Source organism: Stigmatopora nigra, chromosome 9 (assembly GCF_051989575.1).
Source record: "Stigmatopora nigra isolate UIUO_SnigA chromosome 9, RoL_Snig_1.1, whole genome shotgun sequence".
NCBI lineage: Eukaryota > Metazoa > Chordata > Actinopteri > Syngnathiformes > Syngnathidae > Stigmatopora > Stigmatopora nigra.
This window is the reverse complement of record NC_135516.1, coordinates 11,827,800-11,854,273: the sequence shown is the minus strand read 5'-3', so window position 1 is coordinate 11,854,273 and position 26,474 is coordinate 11,827,800. Positions and strand designations below refer to the sequence as shown.

Sequence of the window (26,474 nt, the reverse complement as noted above, 5' to 3'; positions counted from 1 at the left end):
ACTGGAACAATATATCAAGTTGACACTTCAGCTTAAGCTGCAAAAAAGAATGCAACGTAGTCTCTTGTCTGCCGAGAGTCGACCCTAATTACACAGGATATCATCTATAAAGTATATTGTATATTCTTTTGCCACGAACCTGCAAACAACTAATGAGGCAAAATTAACTTTTCAGTCCAGTCTTATAAAATATATACTAGCAACATTTGTGTTACTCACTGCACGGCAATGATGAATTACTCTCACCGTAAACAAATTTCATGACACTATTCTCCACTCTAGACAGTTGGAATATTGTGTACACAAAAAAAGGATGATTCCATCCAATGCTCGGGTCGCCAGTCAAATGGTGACAGAGAGTTTACTGTTGAAACCAGCTCTCAAAATTATTTTCATGTGAGAGTTTAATATCTAAGAGAGAGAGTTTAATATCTAAATACTGTTTCATATCTAAGTACTGTTTCATATCTAAGTACTGTTTAATATCTAAGTACTGTTTCATATCTAAGTACTGTTTCATATCTAAGTACTGTTTAATATCCAAGGACTGTTTAATATCTAAGCACTGTTTAATATTAAAGTACTGTTTAATATCTAAGTACTGTTGAAAACAGTAGATATTTAGATATTCAACTCTGTCTCATGAATGTAATTTTGAGAGCTGGTTTCAACAGTACTTAGATATTAAACAGTACTTAGATATTAAACAGTATTTAGATGTCAAACAGTACTTAGATATTAAACAGTACTTAGATATTAAACAGTACTTACATCTCAAACAGTACTTAGATATTAAACTCTCTCATGAATATAATTTTGAGAGCTGGTTTCAACAGAAACTGTCACCATTTGACCGGCCACCAAAAGAGACCAAAAGACCGGCGACCAAACGTCCGGTCACGATTCCACCCAAAACAAAGACCCCCTTGGATCTTCTCACTGTCGCATCTGCTGACTGCCACGATCGTAAGCATGCATTCTTTGGCAAGCATCTCACTTTTAGGACAAAGACGAGTGGCTAACGAGCCAAGCAGAACACATTAATAAACAGTCGAAAACAGAGTAACACCAGCAAAGTTGAACACTTCTTGCTGTGCCATGGCTGTACGTGAGAGAGCTTTGATACACTTTCAAGGGACACTTCTTTTTTTGTTTGTTTTTTAGAAGCTGGATCATCCTAATGGTGGTAGTCTTTTTTGCTGTGTGGACGGTTCCCCAGTATGTGATCCACTTCTGAGGCGATACCCGCTGTCATCTTTGGAATTACCTAGAGTTCACAAGGCCTTGCTTTAATACTTGATCAAATACAGACAACACCGGCTTGAAAAAAAAAACACACAATAAAATTTTGTGCAAAATAAAAGCATTCATAGAAAATAATGCGAATAGAAAATGGTAGGGGGGCCATCAAATTGTAATAATCAATAGAGAAATACAACAAAATGATTCCTAATTTGACATTTTTCTGTGTTTTTTGTCATTCATTTGATATACAAATACTCCGTTTACCTGAATGGCACCAAGATTTTCAGTTAATTGGCTTGGATTTGAAGATCCCAGCAATACCGAGCTGACTCCTTCATTCCTAAGACACCATGCTAAAAAAAAGAAACGATAAACTTGATTAAATCCTCGGAGGAAAATGAAAGCATTGTGAGATAGCATATTAAATTGTCTTTCTCAATTGGATTCAAGGTATTGCAATTTTGTAAAACAAACAGTATACAGCCCTCTAAAGTATAAAAAAAAAAACATTAGAAGCTATTGTCTAACCTATAGCCAGTTGGGGTAATGTACAACCAAGCTTCTCTGCTATGTGAGCCAATTCTTTCAGTTTGGCTTGTTGTTTTCTTCCATCTTCACTCAGTATTTTCTCCTTTAACCACTGGTATGGCTGTAAAACAGAAGAAAGGAAAACAGATTACTGTTTTGTAACTTTAAGGTATTACAGTTGTATTACCATTAGCATTTTAATGGCATGCAATTACAATAGAAAACTGGGAATTATTAGTTTGGACGTTTACTGCTGTCAATTGTAAGGAATGAGTTATGGTGGTTTTGCATAATGGCTGATGGTCAAAATAAGATTCAACCTTCATGGAGGCCCTGGAGGACTCCGGCACCCCATTGTCATATTTCCCAGTGATGATGCCGCAAGCCAGAGGAGACCAGGAGACCACACCTACACCTGAAATTAAACAATAACCGCTTTATGGAGAGAATATGAAGGGAGGCCCAAGAGCGAGATTAACAAAACCAACCAATTTTGTGGTAGAGCTCTGGAAGCTGTGTTTCTACTTTGTCCCTCTGGAAAAAATGATATTCGGCTTGCTCGCAGACTGGTGGAATGAGATTGAACTGCCTGGCCACAGAGTAGGCCTCCTGAATAATTAAGTAGATACAGAAAAACAGAAAATATGGATTAAAAAAATAGCATATATCGATTTAAAAGGGCGAAAATCAGGAAATTTTATATACGACTATACTCTTCATTTTAATTTGAACCTAAAACAGAAAGACAGGACTCATGATTTACTTTTCCGGGCCACACAAAATGATGTCGCGGGCCAGATTTGGCCCCCGGGCCGCCACTTTGACACCAGTGCAATATACAGTAATGGGGGAAGAGAGTGTCACTTACCATGATCTCCATGGCGGACCACCGTGATGTCCCCCAATACATGGACATACCCTGGTTGATCACATGGGTCATGGCTCTCACTATCTCTTCACAAACAAACAGAGGAGAACAAAAAAAAAGCCGTTCTGTTGATTACAAATGGTAAATAGTTTCTTAATAATGTGTATAAACTACTCGGCTAGAAAAGCATACGAGAGTGAAGGGAATTTAAATTACATATGATATTGCTTTTGTCTCTAATCGACCTTTAAATGCACTAAGGAACCATCTGCTGTATACTGACAATAAGAGTTATGTATGCAAGTTAGTATACAAAGAGAACCCAGCAGGATCTGATTAAAAAAGAAAAAAAAGTGATTCTTTTTCTTTTCATCAGAAGTTCCCTCGCTGTGCCATGATGTGCCTCAGCGAGACACAGTGTGTGTGTGTGTGAGGTGTTTGAGTGTGTGTGTGTACCAGTCTGTGTGTGGGTGAATCAGGTGGGAGGAGAAATAGCAGCTCCAAAAAAAAAAGAGAAGTAATATATCAAGATGATGGTAAAACCTGTTCATCAAATCTATTTGCAATGAAGAATACATGTTGCTAACTAGAAATTGTAACTAGATGCTGAATATGATCCATAATTTTTCATTCATAGGACCACAATGTGGCCTCTATCAACAGATGTCCATGTGTCATAGGTGAGATATCCAGCATTCTCCATTAACACCCTGATGGCACATTCAAAAGGAGCATTGTGGGTGATATATAGATATTTTTTGAATGGCTAATCCCATTTTGCACTTCAACTAATGATACTGAGTTGCTATTGGTACAAACCTTTTAAGGAAAACATTGGTGCATGTGTATGGGTATGCCTATGTATATGTATGTATATATGTGCTTATATATGTATGTGTATGTCTATGCGTATGTCTGTTTATATGTGCTTATATATGTATGTGTATGTCTATGTGTATGTATGTATATATGTGCTTATATATGTATGTTAGTGTATGTCTATGTGTATGTATGTATATATGTGCTTATATATGTATGTGTATGTCTATGTGTATGTATGTATATATGTGCTTATATATGTATATGTAAGTGTATGTCTATGTGTATGTATGTATATATGTGCGTATGTATGTATATATGTGCTTATATATGTATGTGTATGTCTATGTGTATGTATGTATATATGTGTTTATGTACGTATATAAACTGAAATCACTAATAAACATGGTCGACCAATCGCTTGCATCGCCAAAAATGAGAAACAATAATAATACTCCCCTATTTAAAAATGGCATCTTAGATGCAATTAGCATTTTGTTGCAATGTTCCTTTGTCCTGTGCAATAATAGTAAAATAAAAGTTATCTAATCCAATCTAATCTTGCGATATCAATAACTCAGATGTATCAGGTGGCTTTTAAGAGACCCCTCTGGTTTAGAATAGCCCTTTAATACATTTATTGAAGACTGGTGGAAAGACACGAGTTGAATGATGAAATCTCAATACAATGCAAATGGATTGACCAATGCAAAGAGATTTATAATGGATTTTATTCATTGCTTGCCACAAAACCCGCCTCTTCATCTACTTCTGTCTGGCCAATTCTCACATTCAGTTAATTGAGTGAAGTCAGTGTGCTGCTTTTGGGTCTGTCAAATGAAAATGAGTGGGAGACTTTTACTGCAGACTGCATCGTCTATCTATCAAAACAATAGAAGGATTTTGACATAGTTTTTTTTTCTGTGCTCTCTCAGGTGCCATCTTGCCTAATGCTGGTCTAATGGGAGACTTTTATGTTTGTTTATTGACACAATGTTGGATTGCCACTTTTCGACCTGCAATTTTATACTTTGTCATTACTCAGTACAACAATAAAGTCTAATGAAGATCTGTATGGGACGTCTGAGCCCGTCGAGCATTAGTACAACAACAAAAAAAGATGAATGCTAAAAGCAGGGGTGGAAAACAAGAGTTATTGTTGAGTGATGAGTTGACCTGAGAAGAAAGTCAGTGATTTTAACAAAGGAAGACTTGGCCTCTATTACATCACTTTCTGCTGCCTCAAGGGACAGGAGTTGCCTAGCACAGAGTCACAAACACTCAAAGTCACAAAACCAAATGCAAATACAAACCTTCTCCTGTAAGATGGCTTTCTTAGCATTTTAAAGTGCCCTCTGTTTACATTGCTGTTGTGGACAATACTGTATTTTCACGACTATAAGGCGCAACTCATTTAAAGGCGCACCCTCAATGAATGACACATTTTAATTTTTTTTCTATATATAAAGCACACTGGATTATAAGTACATACTGTATATTTTGGAGAAAATTTAAGACTTAAGTGCGCCTTATAGTCGTGAAAATATGGGTTTTTCAGAACTCAGTTTAATTGGACAACTAGGGCAAGGTTTGCTGACTTTTTAAGCTCACTGACTTGGTTGCCATTCACGAGGTCTGGCCGAGACACCAAGAATAAGTCAAAAAGTGGCAACAGAATACACAAGTAGGGAAGAAAGCAGGTGTCAAAGAAAGACAAGCAGAGTCCAACCAAAATATCTACCAGTTTTACCCAAGAGGACCAGATAATCCTGCTTCTGAAAAGCAGGGAGATCCAAGACTCTTCATGGAAAGCCATGATCCCACTGAGAGAAAGAGAGTGACACCCGTAGGCGAAAATAGCAAACCAGAGTCGAGGCAAAATTTCCCGATTAGTGGAAATGTGTGTGTATGTGCCAAGCATAGATGTGCGCATGCAAACACTAATCCTCTTAGACCACAGATCTGGTGGGGGCCCTTCTACTATTGTAACACCTTCTCAAGTTGCAGAACAATATGCATTGTCCCCAACCTGGACCCCCCAATCATTTGCAAGGGCAGCCACTTACCCTCCATGGGTGTGTTGTTGTCCGGTCGGTTTGCGAAAACTACATCGACATACTCCAACTGCATTCTCTGGAGGGAACCTTTTAAACCTGCACATAAAAAAACACTCAATTTACTGTATAAGTCACAACAGGACTACAATAAAATGTCCAAAAAAATAGAAGAGTCATGAACCCTTGGAAAAACCTTATGAGTATGACTCAGTCGTCCTATTAAAGTACAGAACTGTCTTAACAAGCATAGACTTTTCTAGTACTTCAACATGAACATAAAATAAATGGCTTGTCAAACAATATTCAGCATTTTAAGGCAATAGGACAACATAGCCATCAATGTGAATATGCTCGAGTCCCAATAACAGTAGCTAGTATTTATAACAGTATCATTTTAGGCATTCGTAACATGAACTTTTGAGTATTCCCCAGCACGCAAATAGCCTGGTGTCAGAAGTCTATGTGGACTTTTTATACCACAAAGAAGTGAAGATTGATGTTTACCTTGTGCATGCTATTTCTATCGCTATAGAATATCAAAAAATGAAAGATGGGCTATCTGTCAAATGTTCTTGAGCACCACAGGTGAGCTAAACTTTATTCTTAAAGTGAAGTTATTGCGTATATCCAACCAACTACGTGACCGGACGTTTGGTCGCCCGGGACGTTTGGTCGCCCGGGACGTTTGGTCGCCCGGGACGTTTGGTCGCCCGGGACGTTTGGTCGCCCGGGACGTTTGGTCGCCCGGGACGTTTGGTCGCCCGGGACGTTTGGTCGCCCGGGACGTTTGGTCGCCCGGGACGTTTGGTCGCCCGGGACGTTTGGTCGCCCGGGACGTCTGGTCGCCCCGGACGTTTGGTCGCCCAGACGTTTGGTCGCACAGACGTTTGGTCGCACAGACGTTTGGTCTAACTATGTATCTCAGATTGTAAGTAGTGTAATACATAATATGCATTGTGATATAAAACTTTTCGGTCAATTCGAAATGATGTTTTAATGATGAAGGCTATACTTGTAATGACATTTACAATAAAATATGTCTTAAATGAGGGCAGCTATTTAATAGATTGTCAAGGGGAACTCCATACACATCCTCCTTCCACTGTTTAAGTGTGCGAGGTAGATTAGTGCCAGAGGCTTCCTTGTCTGTAAGTAATCCCAGTGGAGATTTCAGTTGCACTCCCAAAATCCCAGAAACAGACAGAACATGGATCCTAATCTGAGCCCTCCGTTATGGAGATTATTTTACCCGGCTCTGAAGCGAAGTCTATTTTTGGAGCATCAAACAAGATGTTGAACAATAAAGACATTCCTCTGGTGTCTGCTATGAACAATATATTCTGTTTCCACAAAAAAATGAGCCAGTCAAGGAATCACTCAGTCCCGTGTGCTAAATTTCCAAGAGAGTGCGCAGAGACACTCATTTTCTTGCAGTCGCCTCGGCAGTATTCATCTGTGGTACTCATTAGAAGTGTTCTTGGGACGAGTCAGAGGGCGAAACTCAATTTGGCGCTTAATCTATGAGCCAAGGATAACCTTAGGCCCCCGATCTTTGCTTATAGTGATTCATAGTGTTTAATAATGCAAAATAAGCTTAGCGAGCTTGTTTGTGGGTTTCAACTTGAATGAGAATTAGAGGAGAAAATACTGCATATTATACTACATTCATTAAAATGACTAAATTGACATTTTCACATTTTAGGCAAAAAAATGCTCTTGTTTTTTGACTTTTTGGCATCTATCTTCCCACATTTTTAGGAACATCTCAATTTCTACAAGGATTCTTTATCAGTATAAGTCAATCATGCTATTAGTGTCATTTGCTAATTGCCTAAGCGACATCAGACGACATAATCCACTGCCCCACTTATGATACAAGTATCCAAATATGGTTCCCGAGCTCACAGTGGATATAACATACTTATGTGCACTCTTACAAATGTGACACCTCAAATCAGACCCAATGCACTGCAGGCTATCACACTTTTTTTTAACTTAAAAATGTCCTTAACTCATTGGCGTCCATTCTTTTTGTAGTAGTAATAAACTGCAAAACTCACACTTGTTTGAAGGGGCAAGTTGGAGTAGCTGCTGTGAATGCTAATTATGTGAGTGAGAGCTGAGTCACTGTGAGAGGTGCAATGCGCATTGGGCCAAAAGGCATGTTTGGAGGAGGGTTGCAATGGGGTTTAGAGTGAAGAATTATATCCAAAAGTAATGCATTGTCTTCAATTTGTGGCTTAATTCCACCCCCTTGGTTCTCAGGGGATTCAAATAAATGATCATTCCCCTCATGGGTGTCTAGGATGAGGACTGACTGGACTTGAACTTTTATATTTTAGCTCAGGAGGGGTCTCAGGAGGAAAAAATCCACTTTGGTTTTAGTTCCATAAACATTATGAATGGAATTTCACATTTGCAAAATCAAGTGATGGAAATAAAAGTGGAAGCAGAGGCAGTCCTGGTTAACATGATGTGGTAATAATGGATAATAGACTAGAAAATGGGTCAAATAATAATTTAAATAAATAAATAGTAGAGCTCTTGTGCACCCCAATTAAAAATGCACCCTTGCTATTCGCCCACATTGCATATAGCAAAAACTGGCCCTGCGTGGAAGAGATAACTGTGTTTCCTAGAATTTATTTTTCAATGTTAAATCAAATATGTATGAAAAAATTCCATGGGAAGTTGTATAAAAGATGAATTGACCCACAATAATTTTGCAAACCATTTGTCAACGTTTCATTCAGTCTGAGAAGACACAGACAGGAAAAAAAGACGATGCGATGAACCCAGATAAAAGAAGAAGATTAGAAAGGGGGAACAGGGATCCACGAAATGGGATGATGTGAAGGACAAAGCAGGAGGAGAGAACATCTGTTACCTTCAATAATGTGTTTTCTATTGAGGCCTCTCTCTGTCTCTGCCCTGGAATGCAAAAAGAAAACAAATACCTGTGAATACACACACATTAGCATACAGATGAATAAAGTCTAGACAGCCCAAATTGTGGTTTTTTTTAATGACTGCAATATGAAGCCTTCTAATTTTGGGTGATTTGTCCTGTCTGATGAAACATAGGTTGAAACTTTTTGGCTGTTCAAAGCGTGACCGGACGTTTGGTCGCAGGTCTTTTGGTCCTTTTTGGTCGCCGGTCAAATGTACTTAGATATTAAACAGTGGAGGTATATTAAACAGTGCTTGGATATTAAACAGTACTTGGATATTAAACAGTAATTAGATATTAAACTCTCTCTCTTAGATATTAAACAGTACTTAGATATTAAACAGTACTTAGATATTAAACAGTACTTAGATATTAAACAGTACTTAGATATTAAACAGTACTTAGATATTAAACAGTACTTAGATATTAAACAGTACTTAGATATTAAACAGTACTTAGATATTAAACAGTACTTAGATATTAAACAGTACTTAGATATTAAACAGTACTTAGATATTAAACAGTACTTAGATATTAAACAGTACTTAGATATTAAACAGTACTTAGATATTAAACAGTACTTAGATATTAAACAGTACTTAGATATTAAACAGTACTTAGATATTAAACAGTACTTAGATATTAAACAGTGCTTAGATATTAAACAGTGCTTAGATATTAAACAGTACTTAGATATTAAACAGTGCTTAAATATTAAACAGTACTTAGATATTAAACAGTACTTAGATATTAAACAGTACTCAGATATTAAACAGTACTTAGATATTAAACAGTACTTGGATATTAAACAGTACTAAAATATTAAACAGTACTTAGATATTATACTCTCTCTCTCTCTTAGATATAATTTTGAGAGCAGGTTTCAACAGTAAACTACCTGTCACCATTTGACCGGCCACCAAAAGGGACCAAAAGACCGGTGACCAAACGTCCGAGCATTGTCCAAAGAGATGGACTACATAGTAAATCCAAATGATTGGATATTTCACATGTCCATTTCACTCCTACGAAATGTAGTCAATTTCTATAAATTGAAACTCTCCCTAGCACAAACTCCCACACTAATTGCATCAGCATTAGTAGTTGGTAGTGTCGCTTTTACGGCCACATTAGGGACCCCATTAGCATTCCGGCCTGCTTTGGAGATAATTGAAATTTGATATGCAGGTTCAATTTTCTTATGCAGCTTCTCTGGAATGAGCGTCTAAATCGAGGGGTGGGCAAACCGGTTCTCATAAGCTGCTGTGGGTGCTATTTTATTTAATTTTCCAATTTATCCAGCACAGACAGTTTAACCAATGCGGAAACAAAAAAGCACCTGTGCTAATAGACTATTTGTCCTTCACTTCAAACTTTTGCATGCAACTTGATGCCCCTTTTTTAATGAAAGTAGCAATCGCAATTATTTTCATTCATGCCTCATTTATTTGGGGACGTGGATTGATATACTGAATAATATTTTGCTGTTGGGATGGTTTTAATTGATTCATTTTTCAGTATATTCTGGATTGATGGTAGTATGAGTACTAATATACACTTACTTTCCTCCCCAATAGAGTTTTGTGGTGATCACTAGACTGGATCGCCTATGGAAAGACAAAAATAATTTGGGAAGCTATAAACATTTGATTAGAAAGTGCTCTTCAATTTTGGCTGTTTATATTTCCTCATATTTTTACCGCCTTCATGTTTTAATAGCATTTTCAGCCTGGATTTTTATTGTATTTAAAAGTTACAAAGAGCATACTATGTAAACCTGTAAAAGACTGTATACATGTATAAGTGAAAGATTAGATGATATACTGTGATATTGCAGTTAAGAATAACTTATTCTTATATTGAAATGAATAATTTTAGATTAAACTTCAATGATTTAACATTATTTTGCGATATAAAGATGACTAATAGGATTTTCTCTGAAATTTAGCAACAGATGAACACCGTACCAAAACAATATTTGTTTTAAAAGACAACAATTTTTAGTGTTTACCCAAATAACTGTAAATCACAATAAATATTTTCCTGTTAAAATGTTTTCAATGTGAAACCAAGTCATTAAAACAGCAGTTTTCATGTTTGATAATTTTTATCTTTGATTCTAAATAAGTTAAAAGATGCTAACTTGCAAAACACATTGGGAATCTATAAGCAACCTATACAATACCTCCAGCACTTTTTCCTAATGATGTTGCCCAGGATTATCTCTGCTCTGTAAGCAAACAAAAAAACCACCACGGGGCACAACAGATATGAATAATGATTAGATCTAAGTCATTTTTCAGAGTGCAAGGCCGTTATCTGACAAACACACCCACATTTTACCAGCAGAAATACAATATTATTCCTATACATTAACTATGAACATAATGAGTAGCCCCAAGTGGTAAATACCATACATTATTAGACAAACTAAACCTTATTTATCGCTAAACATTGAAAAAAGATGAGGATAACTTACTTCCCACCCGAGTAGACTTCAGCCGTGTCAAAGAGGTTGACCCCACTTTCATACGCAATCGTCATCAGCTGCTCAGCAACCTGAAAAATACATGAAAATATTCCCCTGGTGAACTTCTATGTATACTTCCATAAAGCATGAAATATTCTTAACACCCACTTGATTTTAATATTCAAAAAGAGAGGCCTTGAAATGCCCTCAAGAAATGAACTAATCATCGAGTCTGCAGGCTCTTGGATGATTAAAGTTCTTTCTTTTTTTTAAATTTTTTTTTTTTATGTTGATGTCTTTTTTTGGCCTTCAACTAATTAGGGACATGCCCGGATTAGTTAAATTCAGGGTGATGACATTGTTTTTTACTTGTGCATGATTCATATTTTCAGGTTTTTTTAATAGTAGTTTATGTATTAATTTCCAAAAATGGAGTAGGACAAAAAAAATGAAGAATGGAACTTAAAATAAGGTTAAAACATCCTCTGTATTTTATTTCTGTTTGAGTCAAGTCTTAAAAATGTTCATTCACTGTTCAGGACGCTTTGTATCGAGTCACTTTTATATCACGCTTTAATATGTTTCTATTAAAATAAAATACTTAACATTAGAATACAGCCAATTTGCGGTTTATCTTAAGCTTAATTTGCCGATAGTATTCATTACACTATAAAATCATATCATTTTAAGATGAAATATTTTAGTTTTTAGATTGAATTGCTTCCCCCAACATCATCAATAATTAAAACAAAATTTCACCAGATAAAAATTGCAATTGAGATCAAAATCTCTTCCATAAGGGTCAGCAAATTATGTCATGAAAACAGTTACAAGGAAAAAGGGAAAAACAAGGCGAGTACAGTACTTTTAAAAGATGTGTAGCACTTATAATTACCGTATTTACACGACTATAAGGCGCACTTAAAAGTCTTAAATTTTCTCCAAAATAGACAAGGGGTCTTATAATCCAGTGTGCTTAATATATGGAAAAACAAATTAAAATATGTCATTCATTGAGGGTGCGCCTTTAAATGAGGTGCGCCTTATAGTCGTGAAAATACGGTATATGCAAATATAGTAGCCATGTGACTTTGGACTATACAAGAAACGATTTATTAAGCAGATTGTTCAATTGAGAGATCGACAAAAGCAACAAGCAATCTTCAGGTTTAGTGGTTAATTTCTCCTTGAGAAATGACCATATCCATTTTATCCATACAAGCCTTTTACCAATGTGCTAAGTGGAAGACATTTAAGCGGTTGTCACAAGCGCTCAGTGGATAGAGTTTGGTGGCATTAATGATGGGGTGAGAACATCTGCTCGTGGCTTATGATTGCCGAGGGATGGAATTTGACATGATGTGTCTTACCTCATCTGAGATCTGACCGCCGAATGTCACCCACGTGCCTGTTGAGACAAACATCAATGTCAAAATGTTTGGAATGCTATAAATATCACTGTCAAATGTTTAATCCTGTAGGCTTTAGAGCATGTCTTAGAATGTCAACATTATTTTTGGACCTGAAAAAAAACTAAACAAAAAACCTATAAGAAATTATAACCATGTTGACACCAGGGAAATGACTCATAGCTACAAATATATCATTTGTGTATAGAGTTCATTGATAAAGAGTATTTATGCACATAATACCTTAACAGTACTAAAGGGAATTGTAGTTTAAGACAATTCTAGACCAGGACACAAGGTAGATTTCATTGTGTCCAAAATGGCGTAACCGGACGTTTGGTCGCCGGTCTTTTGGTCGCCAGTCAAATGGTGACAGAGAGTTTACTGTTGAAACCAGCTCTCAAAATTATATTCTAAGTATTATTTAATATCTAAGTACTGTTTAATATGTAAGTACTGTTTAATATGTAAGTACTGTTTAATATGTAAGTACTGTTTAATATGTAAGTACTGTTTAATATGTAAGTATGGTTGAATATGTAAGCATTGTTTAATATGTAAGTACTATTTAATGTCTAAGTACTGTTTAATATCTAAGTACCGTTTAATATGTAAGTACTGTTTAATATCTAAGTAGTTTAATACGTAAGTACTGTTTAATATCTAAGTACTGTTTAATATGTAAGTACTGTTTAATATGTATGTTTAAGTCAGTGTGAAAAGTAGAAATGAAGATTCAACTCAGGGTCGGAGTTGTAGGGGGCGCTAGGAGGGCAGCTGCCCCCCGAGCCTAGATGGGAGGATGGAGAGGTTTCAGTATTTGAAATTTGATTAAACCGGGCACCCAAGGGGAACTGGCAAGGAGCTATTTTTATATATTTTTAACACTGTGTTGACACTGATTGAAAAACTTTATCAACACGGGAATTCAAGATGACAACTTCAATGTTTCTTTTAAGGGTTGAATCTTGTTAGGTTGACCGTGGAAGTAGAATTGCTCTATCATTTTTTTTGTTTCTTATCAAAGTACTGCACTTTTGATTTGTTTTTTTTTGTGTATTATGGACACATTCCTTTGAATATCATTGCAGCTGTAATCTCATTCATAGTATTTCTGTCAATATAAAAGCCTCACAATCTGTCGATTCTGGAACAACACTATCATTTCTTTGCTTTATTTTTATTTTTTGCTGTTTTTTGTTTAGTACCTTTAACAGAAAACATGTCCTAGAAGCAATTTGGCATAAACTACACTGACTAGAAAGACAAATTAATATACAGCGAGTATCCACTCCCACACACAAACTGTGTACTGAAGCAATGAATGTTTGATTAGTGATAATTGTGCACAGCTACCATTTAAATATTAAAGAGGACATGTTAACACTCTGCAAGGAGATTTGCATTGTCTCATATTAAATGCGTATGAATGGAAGGCGAGAATGTGTTAGAGAAAGACTGAATTTTAAAGAGTACAGTTTTTTTTGGTGTGCTTTTGCATAGTTCTTTAGCACCAAACCCCCACAGGTCATTTAAGTTTGCACATGACTGCTTGTGAAATCATTAGATGTGCTCCCTTATGCTAATTAAAATGTACTCACCAAGGCCCAAACATGAAACACGCAACCCAGATTTCCCAAGATTCCTGTAGAGGAAAAGAGAACATGATGAATGTCACTTGTGTTTAAGCCTCGAAGTATTTCACACGTTATATGTGAAAGACATTGTACTGCATTTTTTGCATTTATGTCATTATTATACATTATTTACAAAATGATTTTTGAACTAAAAACATAAAAAAATGATTAAAAAATTACAATTATTGATTTAAAAGGGGGAAATCAGGAAATTTAATTTACATCTATACTCATCATTTTAACAGAAAGTCGGCACTCATGATTTACTTTCCCGGGCCGCACAAAATGATGCGGCGGGCCAGATTTGGCCCACGGGCCGCCACTTTGACACCTGTGTTTTAATGGATCATAATACAAGCCATTTTGAGTACAGGTTTTTTTTCAGTATACAGAATGGCAGACAATGAATATATTTGTTTATTCCCTGCCAACCCCACTAGTTTAAATGTATTGGATGTCTATCAACACAATTGGCAGCCAATGAATTTGGACCCATTGAGAAGAATAACAGCAAATCATTTGAAGTTACTAATAGAAACTGATCTAAATAACAATTTTACAGCATGTGGTAAAAATACAGCAGGTCCAAATCCTAGAATAGACAAGTTAGAAAACTATTAAAGAAATGAGTTAGATGATCTTTGCCAAAATGGGATGGAAAGTAGAGATAAAGAACTGGGAACAACAACAATAAAAGAGCTAAAATAATTTGTGAATTCACCAGTGGGATCACTAAACATAAAAAGCATCCGACTATAAATAAGTCAAATAAACCTTCGGGATATACCCAACTGCTGTTGAGGTTATTATAGAGAAAGTGGATGTGAAGCTGTCTTTCTTGTAATCTATAATAGACGGTGAACTATTGATCCATGTCTAGTATGTGTGCATTTAAGAGTGTGTGTGAATTTTGAAGAGTATCTGAGGACAAGCCCTGATAGCAAACAGGAAAATAATGGGAATAATTATGGGAATTTTGACTACAAATGTGTAAGTTGGACTTAACTGGAGTGGTTCAAAATGTAAAGTCCGTGGGTTAAAAAATATCTCTTAAATTTGGGACTTGGTAGTGAACAATGTGAAATAATAATAAAATTATTAATAATAATGACAATGACAATAATAATAATAATAATAATAATAATAATAATAATAATAATTGTCCATAGGCCCCCTATCGTCATCATCAACAACGAAAGCCTACTTGTCATAACACCCAGAAACTGCGCATGAAATTATGAAATTATTAAATTATTAAAATATGAAATTATGAAATTATGAAAGTATGAAATTATGAAATTATGGAATTATGAAATTATGAAATTATGAAATTATGAAATTATGAAATTATGAAATTATGAAATTATGAAATTATGAAATTATGAAATTATGAAATTATGAAATTATGAAATTATGAAATTATGAAATTATGAAATTATGAAATTGTGAACTTACGAAATGAAATTATGAAATTATAAAATGAAATTGTGAAATTATGAAATCCTGAAATTATGAAATTATGAAATTATTAAGTTATTCTCACCATTATTACATCAAACAAACATGCCAAAGAAATAAATACTCCCTAAAAACGCAAAACGTCATCTATGTGACAGATGAAGGGCAACTTGACTGCTTATGACATCAACAACTTTGCAAGCCAATGACTTTGCCTGAATCCCTAGTGGTTGGAAGCCACCCCAAAGAAGCCTTGAAGAAAAATGACAAATGAGTCACTTGAAGACGCCTCCTCACAAAAAAAACCTGTCACCACTTATGAGCATCCTGCTAGCCAGCCTCTATACAGTATGGAGCATCTATCCGGACATTCTATTCCAAAAGCGACATTTAGACAATAAATCAACATCTGCCTTTCATTTTCTGCCTCCGACAATGTGTGACATAGTTCCATTTCTTATTACCTTTTTTTCATCATTTTTCTTCCTCTAGAATACTCAAATCAATATTTGTCATCGAACTCTCATCACGTAAACATTGAAAAGTCTTTGCTACCCTCAGGCGTTTATTTTTACACAAAATAAACCCCCACTAGACAACACTGATGGGCAAAAAAAAAGGGATTATCCAACAGCCGTCTCTTTAATTTCCATCCGTTTACCTGATGGCTGTCAAAATGTGCTCATAAAAACAACCAAAGAGCTCCAATATAGCAACATTAAAAAAATGATGTGGTATTTGAGCCATTTGAAATGAATAGATAATAAATCTAACAAGGGGAAGAAGGCAAATGAGTGGGGAGAAAAGACATTAAAAGCAAAAAATATGAAGAGAATTTCAAATGCAAGCCCGGAGACTAATCACACCACACGCCTTCCTCGCATAAAGCGTTCTATACGACAAAGAACGGCAAACAGAAAATGACAGGCTGCTCCTACAGGCTTTTGCACAGTACGCATGCTTGCATGAGTGTGTGCAAAAATGTGGCAGTTTTCATTGTACTTAGTTCCAAAACGGCTTATACTTTCAATGCAATTTAAAGCCCTTCATTTTTCACCACATATTGATGTGGTTCCACTATATTATTTCCATTTTTTGGATTATACAATGAGTATAAGAACCATATGTATTCATCTTCCCTACCACTTGTCCAGACAAGGTTCGCAGGGGGTGCTGGACCCTATCCCAGCCAACCACAGACAGTAGGCAGGGAATAAATACTCTGCATTGGTTGCCAGTTAATTGCAGGTCTTAATGAAACATAATAACTACTCATTTCACCTAGTGGGACTCGAACCCAGACTTCTCGCACCAAAGCCAGGCAGAAAAACCACTATGCTGCCAAAAATATAGGTATATTCAGTAAAAATACTATCATTAAATACATAGCAAGATCTTAAAACATTCATCGTGAAAAAAAACAAACTATACCATAAAAACTGTATTTCAAGATACTACTTAATTGTACAAATATGACCTAAATTACTTCACTATAAATTCCCTTTACAATTTTAAATACAATGATTTTTTGCCCTCTGTGTAGTGTTGACATTAAGCCAACACACGCACACTCCAATAAAAAAAAAAGAATAAATAAATAAAGAGTTTGGCTGAAATCGCAGAGTAAAACGGCGCACCGGAGCGAAAAAGCGTCATGATGGTCTCTATCAGTGAGCAGCCAAGCAAAATGCAGTCATCCGTGCACTCTTCCACATTTAACATGATCAAAAAGCAAATACAAGCACTGACAGACTGCGATTTTGAGAGTCAATATCAAAAAATAACTACATAAAAGCGTTACACTGCATTTGAATGCCCTTCAAACTTCGAATCACATTGCAGCCGGAAAAAAAACTCCACACTTCAATATATTAAAAGCAGCTTTTTCAAAAGTATCCTTACATTCATAGTTCTGCCAATAAAAATAAAATGCCTTAAGCTGTTTTTTTCTTCCCTAGTTGACTTTATTCTAAAACTGACAAAACAAAAAAAACCCAAACATTGCTCCCTCACCTCAGTTTTTGCGTGACCGGACGTTTGGTCGCCGGTCAAATGGTGACCGAGAGTTTATTGTTGAAACCAGCTCTCAAAATTATATTCATGAGAGAAAGAGTTTAATATCTAAGAGAGAGAGAGTTTAATATATAAGTCCTGTTTAATATCTAAGTACTGTTTAATATCTAAGTACTGTTTAATATCTAAGTACTGTTTAATATCTAAGTACTATTTAATATCTAAGTACTGGTTAATATCTAAGTACTATTTAATATCTAAGTACTGTTTAATATCTAAGTACTGTTTAATATCCAAGTACTGTTTGATATCTAAGTACTGTTTGATATCTAAGTACTGTTTAATATCTAAGTACTGTTTAATATCTAAGTACTGTTTAATATCTAAGTACTGTTTAATATCTAAGTACTGTTTAATATCTAAGTACTGTTTAATATCTAAGTACTGTTTGATATCTAAGTACTGTTTAATATCTAAGTACATTTGACCGGCGACCAAACAACTGGCGACCAAATGTCCGAGCACCCAGTTTTTGGGGTTTCACCGTATCAGGCTTTTCTTAAATCATATATATTTCAAGTATGACCCAGTCGAGTCCAAACGTGCCAACAAAAGGGAAAAAGGTGCATCTTCTCTTATCTCACATGATTGCACTACTTTTAGTCTGCATGTATTCTCCCATGAGTAAGAAAAGGTCAAACTGCCCTGGAAGGTTGCGCGTGAGGAACCCCTGTAGTTGAACCTGCACTATTTTTGGATTACCATGACAACTTAAAACGCTCCAGGTGGTACTATTATTAGTTTAAGCTCTGCATTTTTTATTTTTTATTTTTTTGCTTTGACTTCCTACGCCTTGGGATGCTTCCACTGTGTCTCGCAAATCCAGAGCAAATACATTACTGGCCCGTGAAAGGAAGGCAGCGTGTCAGTTCGAACTCCTACATGAAGAAAGAGTTGCCTGTCAGAGGCAACACTGTTGAAGAAATTTGGATTTTCCTTTCTCTGAAATCTTGAGGTTATAAAACACATCAATGGGAAAATTAGCTCAGTATACGAAAGAAATTCAAGTTACGAAATGCAATATATTCCCCCAAAAATCAAGTTGGTAGTAATGGAGCAGATTAGGGCTTTCCCATGCGTACTTGTGTAAAAACTCAAGTTATAAAACTACTTCTAGTCCCAATGAATTTCTTAATTTGAGGTACCACTGCATAATGCTTTATTTTTGGCGCTGGTCTACAATATCCATATGGTTACAGAAATGAGATCCGATTATGTGACACGCAGTCGGCCACGTGCAATCTGCTGTTTTGCTAATTGTTTTTTTATCAAAAAGCTGATCCAAAAGTCTCCTTTATCTCATCATTTGGTCTGTTTTTGTCACTGTCCTCTAATTGTATTCCGAGACCCTGAAAAAAAGTTGGAAGCCAACCTGTGTTCCACAAGGAAGGCCCACTCATTGGGATAAGCGAGTGTTGTTTACTGGTCCCAGCCTCGTTACAACTCCCACTCGGCCACACACGGAGAGCTCCATGGCTTAGCTCGATTACACTTGGCACTATTTTGTTACGTAAATCATCTGCTCCGTTGAAGTTTAGCCAAGTAAATGACTACCACGATGTTCAAAACTTTACCATCTGATGATGCTATAGTTATCTGAACAACTGTTATGGTAATAGTTTGTTGGAATTGTTACTTTAAGGTATGTTTGGTGTTTGTTTCTGAAAAGGTAAAACATATCCCAAGAATTGCGTTTAAAAATATAGTGGACAGGTGTCAAAGTGGCGGCCCGGGGGCCGAATTTGGCCTGCCGCATCATTTTGTGTGGTCCGAGAAAGTAAATAATAAGTGCCGACTTTCTGTTTTGGGAGCAAATTAAAATGACGAGTATAGATGTATATTATATTTCCTGATTTTTCCCCTTTTAAATTAATAATTGTAATTTTTTAATTTTTTTTCTGTGTTTTTAGTTCAAAAATCATTTTGTAAAATCTAAAAAGATATTTTAAAAGCTAAAATAAACATTGTTTTAGATCTATAAAAACTGCATATTCAGGACTATTAATCCAGTTCTTTTAATCAATTTATTTTTAAAAAAGTAAATATTATGTATACTATGTTTTTAGTTCAAAAATAATTTAGTAAAATCTAAAAATGGATAAAAATATTTTCTGCTTTCCACTTTACTATGGAACAAAATGATTAAGAATTACTAAGAAAACAAAGCACTATTAAACATTGTTTTAGATTAAAAAAAAATCTCCACAGTGCTAAGTGTTCTTGAAAAACTGAAAGACGACTTACCTGTACTTCATCCCGGTGAGCTTGGCGGTGGACTCCTTAAGGTTGTGATGATAACGATGAGTGAAGGAACCCAAACTGCGAGCGATCAGGGCCACCGTACGAAAGCGGGCGCGGGCCTGGCTGGTAGTGTTGGGGCTGGTAGTGTTCTGTTTGCTGTGCTCACCATTACGCGGGGCCTTCAGCCCGTGGTCCGTGCACGCAAAGGACACCTGCATGGCTGTGGGCGCCAAGAACAGCCGCGACCGCTATAGACCGGGATCGGTGCTGGAATTCTGGGATGGCGCTGCTTGCTGGTTTTGGAAGCTCATGTGGAGGTCGCAGTTGGGAATGTGGGAACATGAGTGTCCATTTTGAAGGGGGTGGGGGGGTTATGATGATGTAACAGCCATGCAGTCCTGATTAGTGTGTGAGGATTTAGGATGTTGCAAAAAGAGGATCCCACCTGGAAATGTAAGAAAGGATAGAAATGAGATTATTTTACTCCATTATTTTCATCCCGTGTCTATTTATCATGTCTGGATTTGGTTTTTCAGGTGAAAAATCGTGGTTTATAGCTGGGTGGAATGAAAGGCAATACATTATTTTGTTTTTTAACACTGTTTTTATCTGAAAATCTATTGTATTTTCACGACTATAATATATCACACTTAAAAGTCTTGAATTTTCTCCGAAATAGACATTGCGCCTTTAAATCCAGTGTGCTTTATATATGGAAAAAACAGCCTAATGTGTCATTCATTGAGATTGCGCCTTTAAATGTGGTGCGCCTTATAGTCGTGAAAATACAGTACTCGAATATCTCGACTTATCACTTGTTGCTTGTCCTAGATCTGAATATAATATTTTTCTATTGACTGTTAAGCGCCATCTAGGACTCAGATAGCTTAAAGCAACTTAATTGCTCAATTGCTTTCTTCCATCTCCCAACCTGTTTATAAAAAAGTTCCATTGGAATCCTTTACCACGAGTATATAAATGGACTCCTACTCCTATTACAGTCCTCATGTTGACTGGACCAGTACACAAAATACTCCAGCATAACCACAACCAAAAGTCAACATTGTTCCCAGACATAAACCAAACATCACCACAGTCAAAACGCAGTCTTACATTCAGCAAGTCGTCTTCGACGTATCCAAACTAGCCTTCTGAATATGACAGATCGGGGTCTCCTCCGTCCTAACCGGCGTGCAGCTGTGTCCCGTCCCAGAAGTCCACCCGGCAGGCGTTCAGCGACCTCGGCGTGGCGGCAGCGGCGGCGAAAGCGCCTGGCCGGATGATGAAAAGATCTCGGAGCAGTGGGAGTCGAACGGAGAGGAAGAGGAGCAACGAAGGCGCATGGTCGCTCACTTGAGGGAGAGAGGACAGATAGTGTGGTGAGCAGAGCGTCTGACTGGAAGAACTGCAGTGATTTGCACGCTCGAGGAGAGAGAGAAGAGAGAGAGAGAGAGGAAAACGGCGAGGTGGAATAATGTGAGAGAGTTCATAGACATTCAATGATGGGAAAACACCTCTGGGGTGATCTTAACGTGCCATATGGTGCAGCCTACATGTGAAGCCCATGGGAAGGCTCCACTTTGGCGGAAATCCACTGAGGCCAAAGGTTTTGGCGACAATATTTGCCATGGTGCCGAGTGACCTCTTCGTATTAGCCTTAATAATTGAAGTTTTCAATATTTGTCACTTTAATCATTACCAATACGAGTCAATGGTAAATTCTGAATAAGAAACATCTCATGATGGAAAAATCTAACTTATAAACTAGGCTGAAATGTAAATAAAGATATAGGACAAGATATTTAAGCATCCAATCACATTCAGTCCATTCAAAAATCAATGCAAGAAATTATACTTTTCAGCAAAAAATGTGCAAAATGGTGTCTGAATTTGCATTTAACAAATAAACATTGCGTAAAACAGTAGTAGAATGCATAAATACTAAACATAGGAAATAAAAATGAAAAGCTAGTTAAAAAAATAATTTAAAAAAAATGAAATTTATGAATAAAATCTGATTTTAAGATGAAATTAAAAATATTTGGGGGAAAATTTCAAGAATAAATAAAAATGGGGAATTTAATAATAAATTATTCCTTTTATATCATATATTTTCAAAGGTATCTTTATTGTAAATTTCATTTTCTTGTTATAGAATTTGTATGTAATTCTCTATATTTTAAATACTAAACATAAAAAATAAAATTGAAAAGCTAGTTAAAAAATAATCAAAAAAAGACAAAAAAATATGAAAAATATGAATGAAATCTGATTTTAAGATGAAATAAAAAATATTTGGGGGAACATTTCTAGAATAAATAAAAATGGGGAATTTAATAATAAATTATTCCTTTTATATCATATATTTTCAAAGGTATCTTTATTGTAAATTTAATTTTCTTATTATAAAATTTGTATGTAATTCTCTATACTTTATCCATTCATATTTTTGAAGGATTTTATATTTATTACCTACCATAAGCATGAGCGCAAATGGTGTTTTCTGGCAAACAGGCTGGAAAGTAGTGAGGGCGACTGGCAAAAAAGGGGGCCGATGGGGAGTTGATGGGGAAAGTGAAATAAAGCGTGGCCAGCTAAGCAGTTGAAGAAGGCGTCTTTACTTCCCCCCCACTGAGCCGTAATGTGACAATGCAGGATTTTATGCTTCATTCAACACCCATGTACCTTCGGGCCAACGCAGTTTATTTATATCGTCGCGATTGTGTTTGTTGCGGGCAAACAATTGTGTGTATGTGTGTATATATAAAGGAGATATCAGCTCAATTGCAGTCGGGTACTTTTTGCAATGAGCTTTTGCTAAATAAAATCATCTGTGGAGGGAGAACAACATATGGGGCCGGGGTCCTTTTTGACGAAGAGAGGCATAAACAATTCATATTTTCTAATGTTATTCCTTGAGAGCATACTCTGAATTTAAAAGTCAAAATATATGTAAATGTTTGTCTTTTATTTGAGTAATTTCACTACTTTTAAAGTGGAAAAATATGAATACTTTTGACAACATTCGTATGCAGTTGCTAATCAATGAGAGGATGCATTCTAGCAGTCTAATGCAAAATAATAAGAAGATTAAAGCAGTTCTAGATGTAATATCTCAGTTCTGTCATGAGCGGGATCCATATTTTAGCTCATAGGTTAGCGAAGAGCCAGTGGCACCTAACGAAAGAGCCACATGTGGCTCCCGAGCCATAAGCACATTTGTACTGTACATTTACAACCAATTTTCCCCATCAAAACCTAATAACTTATCCCTAACAGTATTTTTTTTAATCCAATCTGATTACATCTTCTATGTATTATAAGAATAAAATCCCTAATTTGGTCCTTATAATATTTTTCTCTATTTTCACGATGCCTAATTGAATCTGACAATTACAGCAAAGGCATTTTAAAGTGACCCTACAGTTAAATTGTTCTTGTAATAAGCCCTCATCGTAAATGTCACTCGTAGCTTCGAGGCTTAAAACCACTTCTCAACGTCAATCCCATTTCAAAGCGTGTCAGTCAAAATCATCAACAATTTCCTGACATCTCATTCTCTTCGGAGGATAAAGAACTTCATCCCAAGGCGACATTCTCGACTTCGAATCGAGAAAAGCCAATTTTGTTAATACAGTGTGCATTAAGGACACGGGATGAGGGTTACAATAATACCCGGTTTGACCTGACTATCTCCCTCTCTCATGCTGTTGGCGAAACATCTGTTGGTGAAGCTTAAATCGAGCTGCCAATGTTTTGGCCAAACACAAGCCTTAGATAACAAGTTTAGTGTGAGACGCTTTGGTAAGTAAATCTGAGGCTGATTTAAAGAGGTGTTTACAAGCAACCCTCATTAAATACATCGGAGGTTGTAATACGGTAGCTATTAAACCTAGAAAAAATAAACAGAATTGGCACTAAATGATGGAAATGCAAAAATCCTTTTGAAGTGAAAAAGTTGAATATTACTATACCAGATATTAGTACAACCTAAACATATCTAAAACGCAATACTGCTTACTGTACACGACTTTAGGCCCAGATAAAGTCTCTCAAAGTGAAAAACAAAGGTCAAAGGTCATCAATTTGTACACATTATTCCCAAAAAAAAACACAAAAATCACTACTAAAACTTACTAAAAATGAACAGTTTCTATTTAGTGTGCTTAAGATAAACATGTATTACATTTAAATGCCCAAAATATGAACTCAATTTGAACTCCCATTGAAGTAAAGCAAAAATTGCCATCCATAACTGATGAAGAAGTACTACAGGCATTCTTTGGCCTAAAAAAATTGACAAAGTAAAATGTTCTAAAGGACATTTTTCTCCTTATCAGTACTAACCTCCTGTTGAGATTAAACACGCGAAATCCTTTGAAAGCTGCGTGTGACGTCACTGATGCTGCAGTATCAACGCGCTCCTTCCGACAGATCACTTCTGGCTTTAATGGTTTTCCTTCCAAGCTCCCTCCCGAAACGTGTCGCTTATCACAAGCCTCCTTCCTTACTCTTCCCTTGCTCTTCTCCAGATCAACATACATACACAGTGACAATCACAACAACGCTCCTCCTTCCCCACTCAACCAAACAAACCCTCCCTCCCACCCTCACACTTCCAAGTCTATAAGCTTCTCCCAGTGCAGCAGACGATTGCATGTTACTCCTCAGAAGAGGAATGGGATGCACCACGAGGCCACTACTTCATTGCAGCCCATCTGCTGCAAGGCCAATGACTAATCCACATCTATTTTTTTGCTATTAAAAAGTGTCTCTCTCGTATTCTCTCACACACCCTCTCTCTTTTGCTCTCTCGTGGTCTCCCACAGCCTCTCTCACTCTCTTGTATTCTTTCTCACGCCCTCTCTCGCTCACTTTTGCTCTCTCGTTATCTCCCACAGCCTCTCTCACTCTCTCGTATTTTCTCTCACTCTCTCGTATTCTCTCTCACACCCTCTCTCGCTCTCTCACTCTCTCTCACTCTCTCTCACTCTCTCTCACTCTCTCTCACTCTTCCTCGCTCTCCCTCGCTCTCTCGTATTCTCTTGTATTCTCTCTTTCTCTCGTATTCTCTCGTATTCTCTTGTATTCTCTCGAGTTCTCTCGTATTCTCTCGAGTTCTCTCGTGATCTCTCGTATTCTCTCGAGATCTTTCGTATTCTCTCGTGATCTCTCGTATTCTCTCGTGATCTCTCGTATTCTCTCGTGATCTCTCGTATTCTCTCGTGATCTCTCGTATTCTCTCGTGATCTCTCGTATTCTCTCGTGTTCTCTCGTGTTCTCTCGTGTTCACACCATCTCTCGCCTTTTTTTGCTCTCCCGCTTGTATTCATCTCAGTTGGTAAAAACGATTTAAACTATAAGAGTTGTGAGTTCTGAGCACACGTGGCAAGAATTTAACACCATAATTAAGTGACTACTCTAGTAACAAAAATTAAAAGAGCCCCGCCACTACATTTGCTATGACAACACTGCAAATGTATGTAAACAGAATCCCATTTCATACCCAATCAAAACTCCATCTCCTGCATTCGTAGCCACTTTTTCTGTGACAATCCCATTTGACGACTCACATCCAGTACCTCATTTCTTATTCAAATCCTCATGCCTTCCAAGAGCACCCCCCTTTCCCCATCAAACAGAATTACAGAGTCAAACAAACACAAAAAAAAATGAATCTTATCCAAAAATGATGGAGAGGAGCTATTCCAGTAAAGGTATTTAAGAGCCCCTTTTCATATCCAAGCTGTATTCTTGTGGCTCATAAATCAAACAAATGATTGGAGTTGCATAGGAATATATAGAGTCTCTACCAGGTAACCACATAATACGCAATATCCGCAAATACAAAATATGAGCATTCATTTATGATTTGTGGAGGGATGCAATTTGTCATATCTTACTTAGGCCTACCTTCAGAAAGGCTGACGTGACACCTTGATGAAAGCCCATGGAAAAACACTCCTCTAAGCTCCACTGGCTGCAAAGCTTCCTGGAGGACAGCTGCTAGGATTCTAGAGTTCCAGTACAGGTTCGTCCTTCCTGCCAGCTTGATTGAATTGTGACAGTGGCAATTCAGCTTGTTCTAAAATACACACATAGTACCAGTGAATTCTTCTTCTTTAGACAGAGAAAATGAAAGAGCAGAGATTTTTTTCCAAGAACACTTAAGTAGTCAAAGTCACCAGTTACCATTTTCTATTGAGACTGATGTGAGGCCGTGAGTATTTGACAGTATATTATAGATATGAAAAATTCTTTTATCACTCTAGACTGCACTTCAATGCTATTTGAGTGTCTTTTAAGGTTTTGGAGAGTATCAGGCCTTCTGTTGTGTGTTAATAAATAAATAAAAATTACAATGGATTTTGAATATCGGAGTACACCTGTTAGATCAGGAGGGTGCTCGGACGTTTGGTCTCCGGTCTTTTGGTCGCCGGTCAAATGGTGACAGAGTTTACTGTTGAAGCCAGCTTTCAATATTATATTCATGAGAGTTTAATATCTAAGTACTGTTTAATATCTAAGTACTGTTTAATATCCAAGTACTGTTTAATATCCAAGTACTGTTTAATATCCAAGTACTGTTTAATATCCAAGTACTGTTTAATATCCAAGTACTGTTTAATATCCAAGTACTGTTTAATATCCAAGTACTGTTTAATATCCAAGTACTGTTTAATATCCAAGTACTGTTTAATATCCAAGTACTGTTTAAT

The 26,474-nt window shown here is 36.5% G+C and overlaps 1 protein-coding gene and 1 long non-coding RNA gene across 4 annotated transcripts; one reads left to right on the top strand and one right to left on the bottom strand.

Moving 5' to 3' along the window:
- Nucleotides 1-796: 796 nt before the first annotated feature.
- Nucleotides 797-1,458, top strand: LOC144201859 (uncharacterized). The gene is made up of 2 exons (XR_013327406.1): nucleotides 797-966; nucleotides 1,165-1,458. It is a non-coding gene; the product is annotated as an uncharacterized LOC144201859 (long non-coding RNA).
- Nucleotides 815-25,807, bottom strand: kcnab1b (potassium voltage-gated channel subfamily A regulatory beta subunit 1b). 3 transcript variants are annotated; one of them, XM_077724652.1, is made up of 16 exons: nucleotides 25,669-25,807; nucleotides 20,869-21,107; nucleotides 19,759-20,200; nucleotides 13,948-13,991; nucleotides 12,308-12,345; nucleotides 10,947-11,026; nucleotides 10,653-10,697; nucleotides 10,030-10,074; nucleotides 8,405-8,448; nucleotides 5,527-5,613; nucleotides 2,642-2,727; nucleotides 2,262-2,382; nucleotides 2,094-2,188; nucleotides 1,774-1,894; nucleotides 1,510-1,598; nucleotides 815-1,267 (listed from the first exon to the last, which is right to left on the bottom strand). In XM_077724652.1, exons 3-16 carry the CDS (start codon nucleotides 19,971-19,973, stop codon nucleotides 1,178-1,180), a joined length of 1,200 nt encoding a protein of 399 aa, XP_077580778.1. In that variant the 5' UTR covers nucleotides 19,974-20,200; nucleotides 20,869-21,107; nucleotides 25,669-25,807; the 3' UTR covers nucleotides 815-1,177. The 3 variants fall into 3 exon arrangements, with proteins under 3 accessions (XP_077580778.1, XP_077580777.1, XP_077580776.1); XM_077724651.1 differs by lacking the exon at nucleotides 25,669-25,807 and adding an exon at nucleotides 24,103-24,270; XM_077724650.1 differs by lacking the exon at nucleotides 25,669-25,807 and having other exon boundaries at nucleotides 20,869-21,160.
- Nucleotides 25,808-26,474: the final 667 nt, after the last annotated feature.

Coding starts and splice junctions, on each gene's coding strand:
- kcnab1b (XM_077724652.1), bottom strand. CDS start 19,973: ATGCAGGTGTCCTTTGCGTGCACGGACCACGGGCTGAAGGCCCCGCGT. Junction 12,346..13,947: donor TGTTTCATGTTTGGGCCTTG/GTGAGTACATTT, acceptor TTGTCTCAACAG/GCACGTGGGTGACATTCGGC. Junction 10,698..10,946: donor GAAGTCTACTCGGGTGGGAA/GTAAGTTATCCT, acceptor GTTTGCTTACAG/AGCAGAGATAATCCTGGGCA.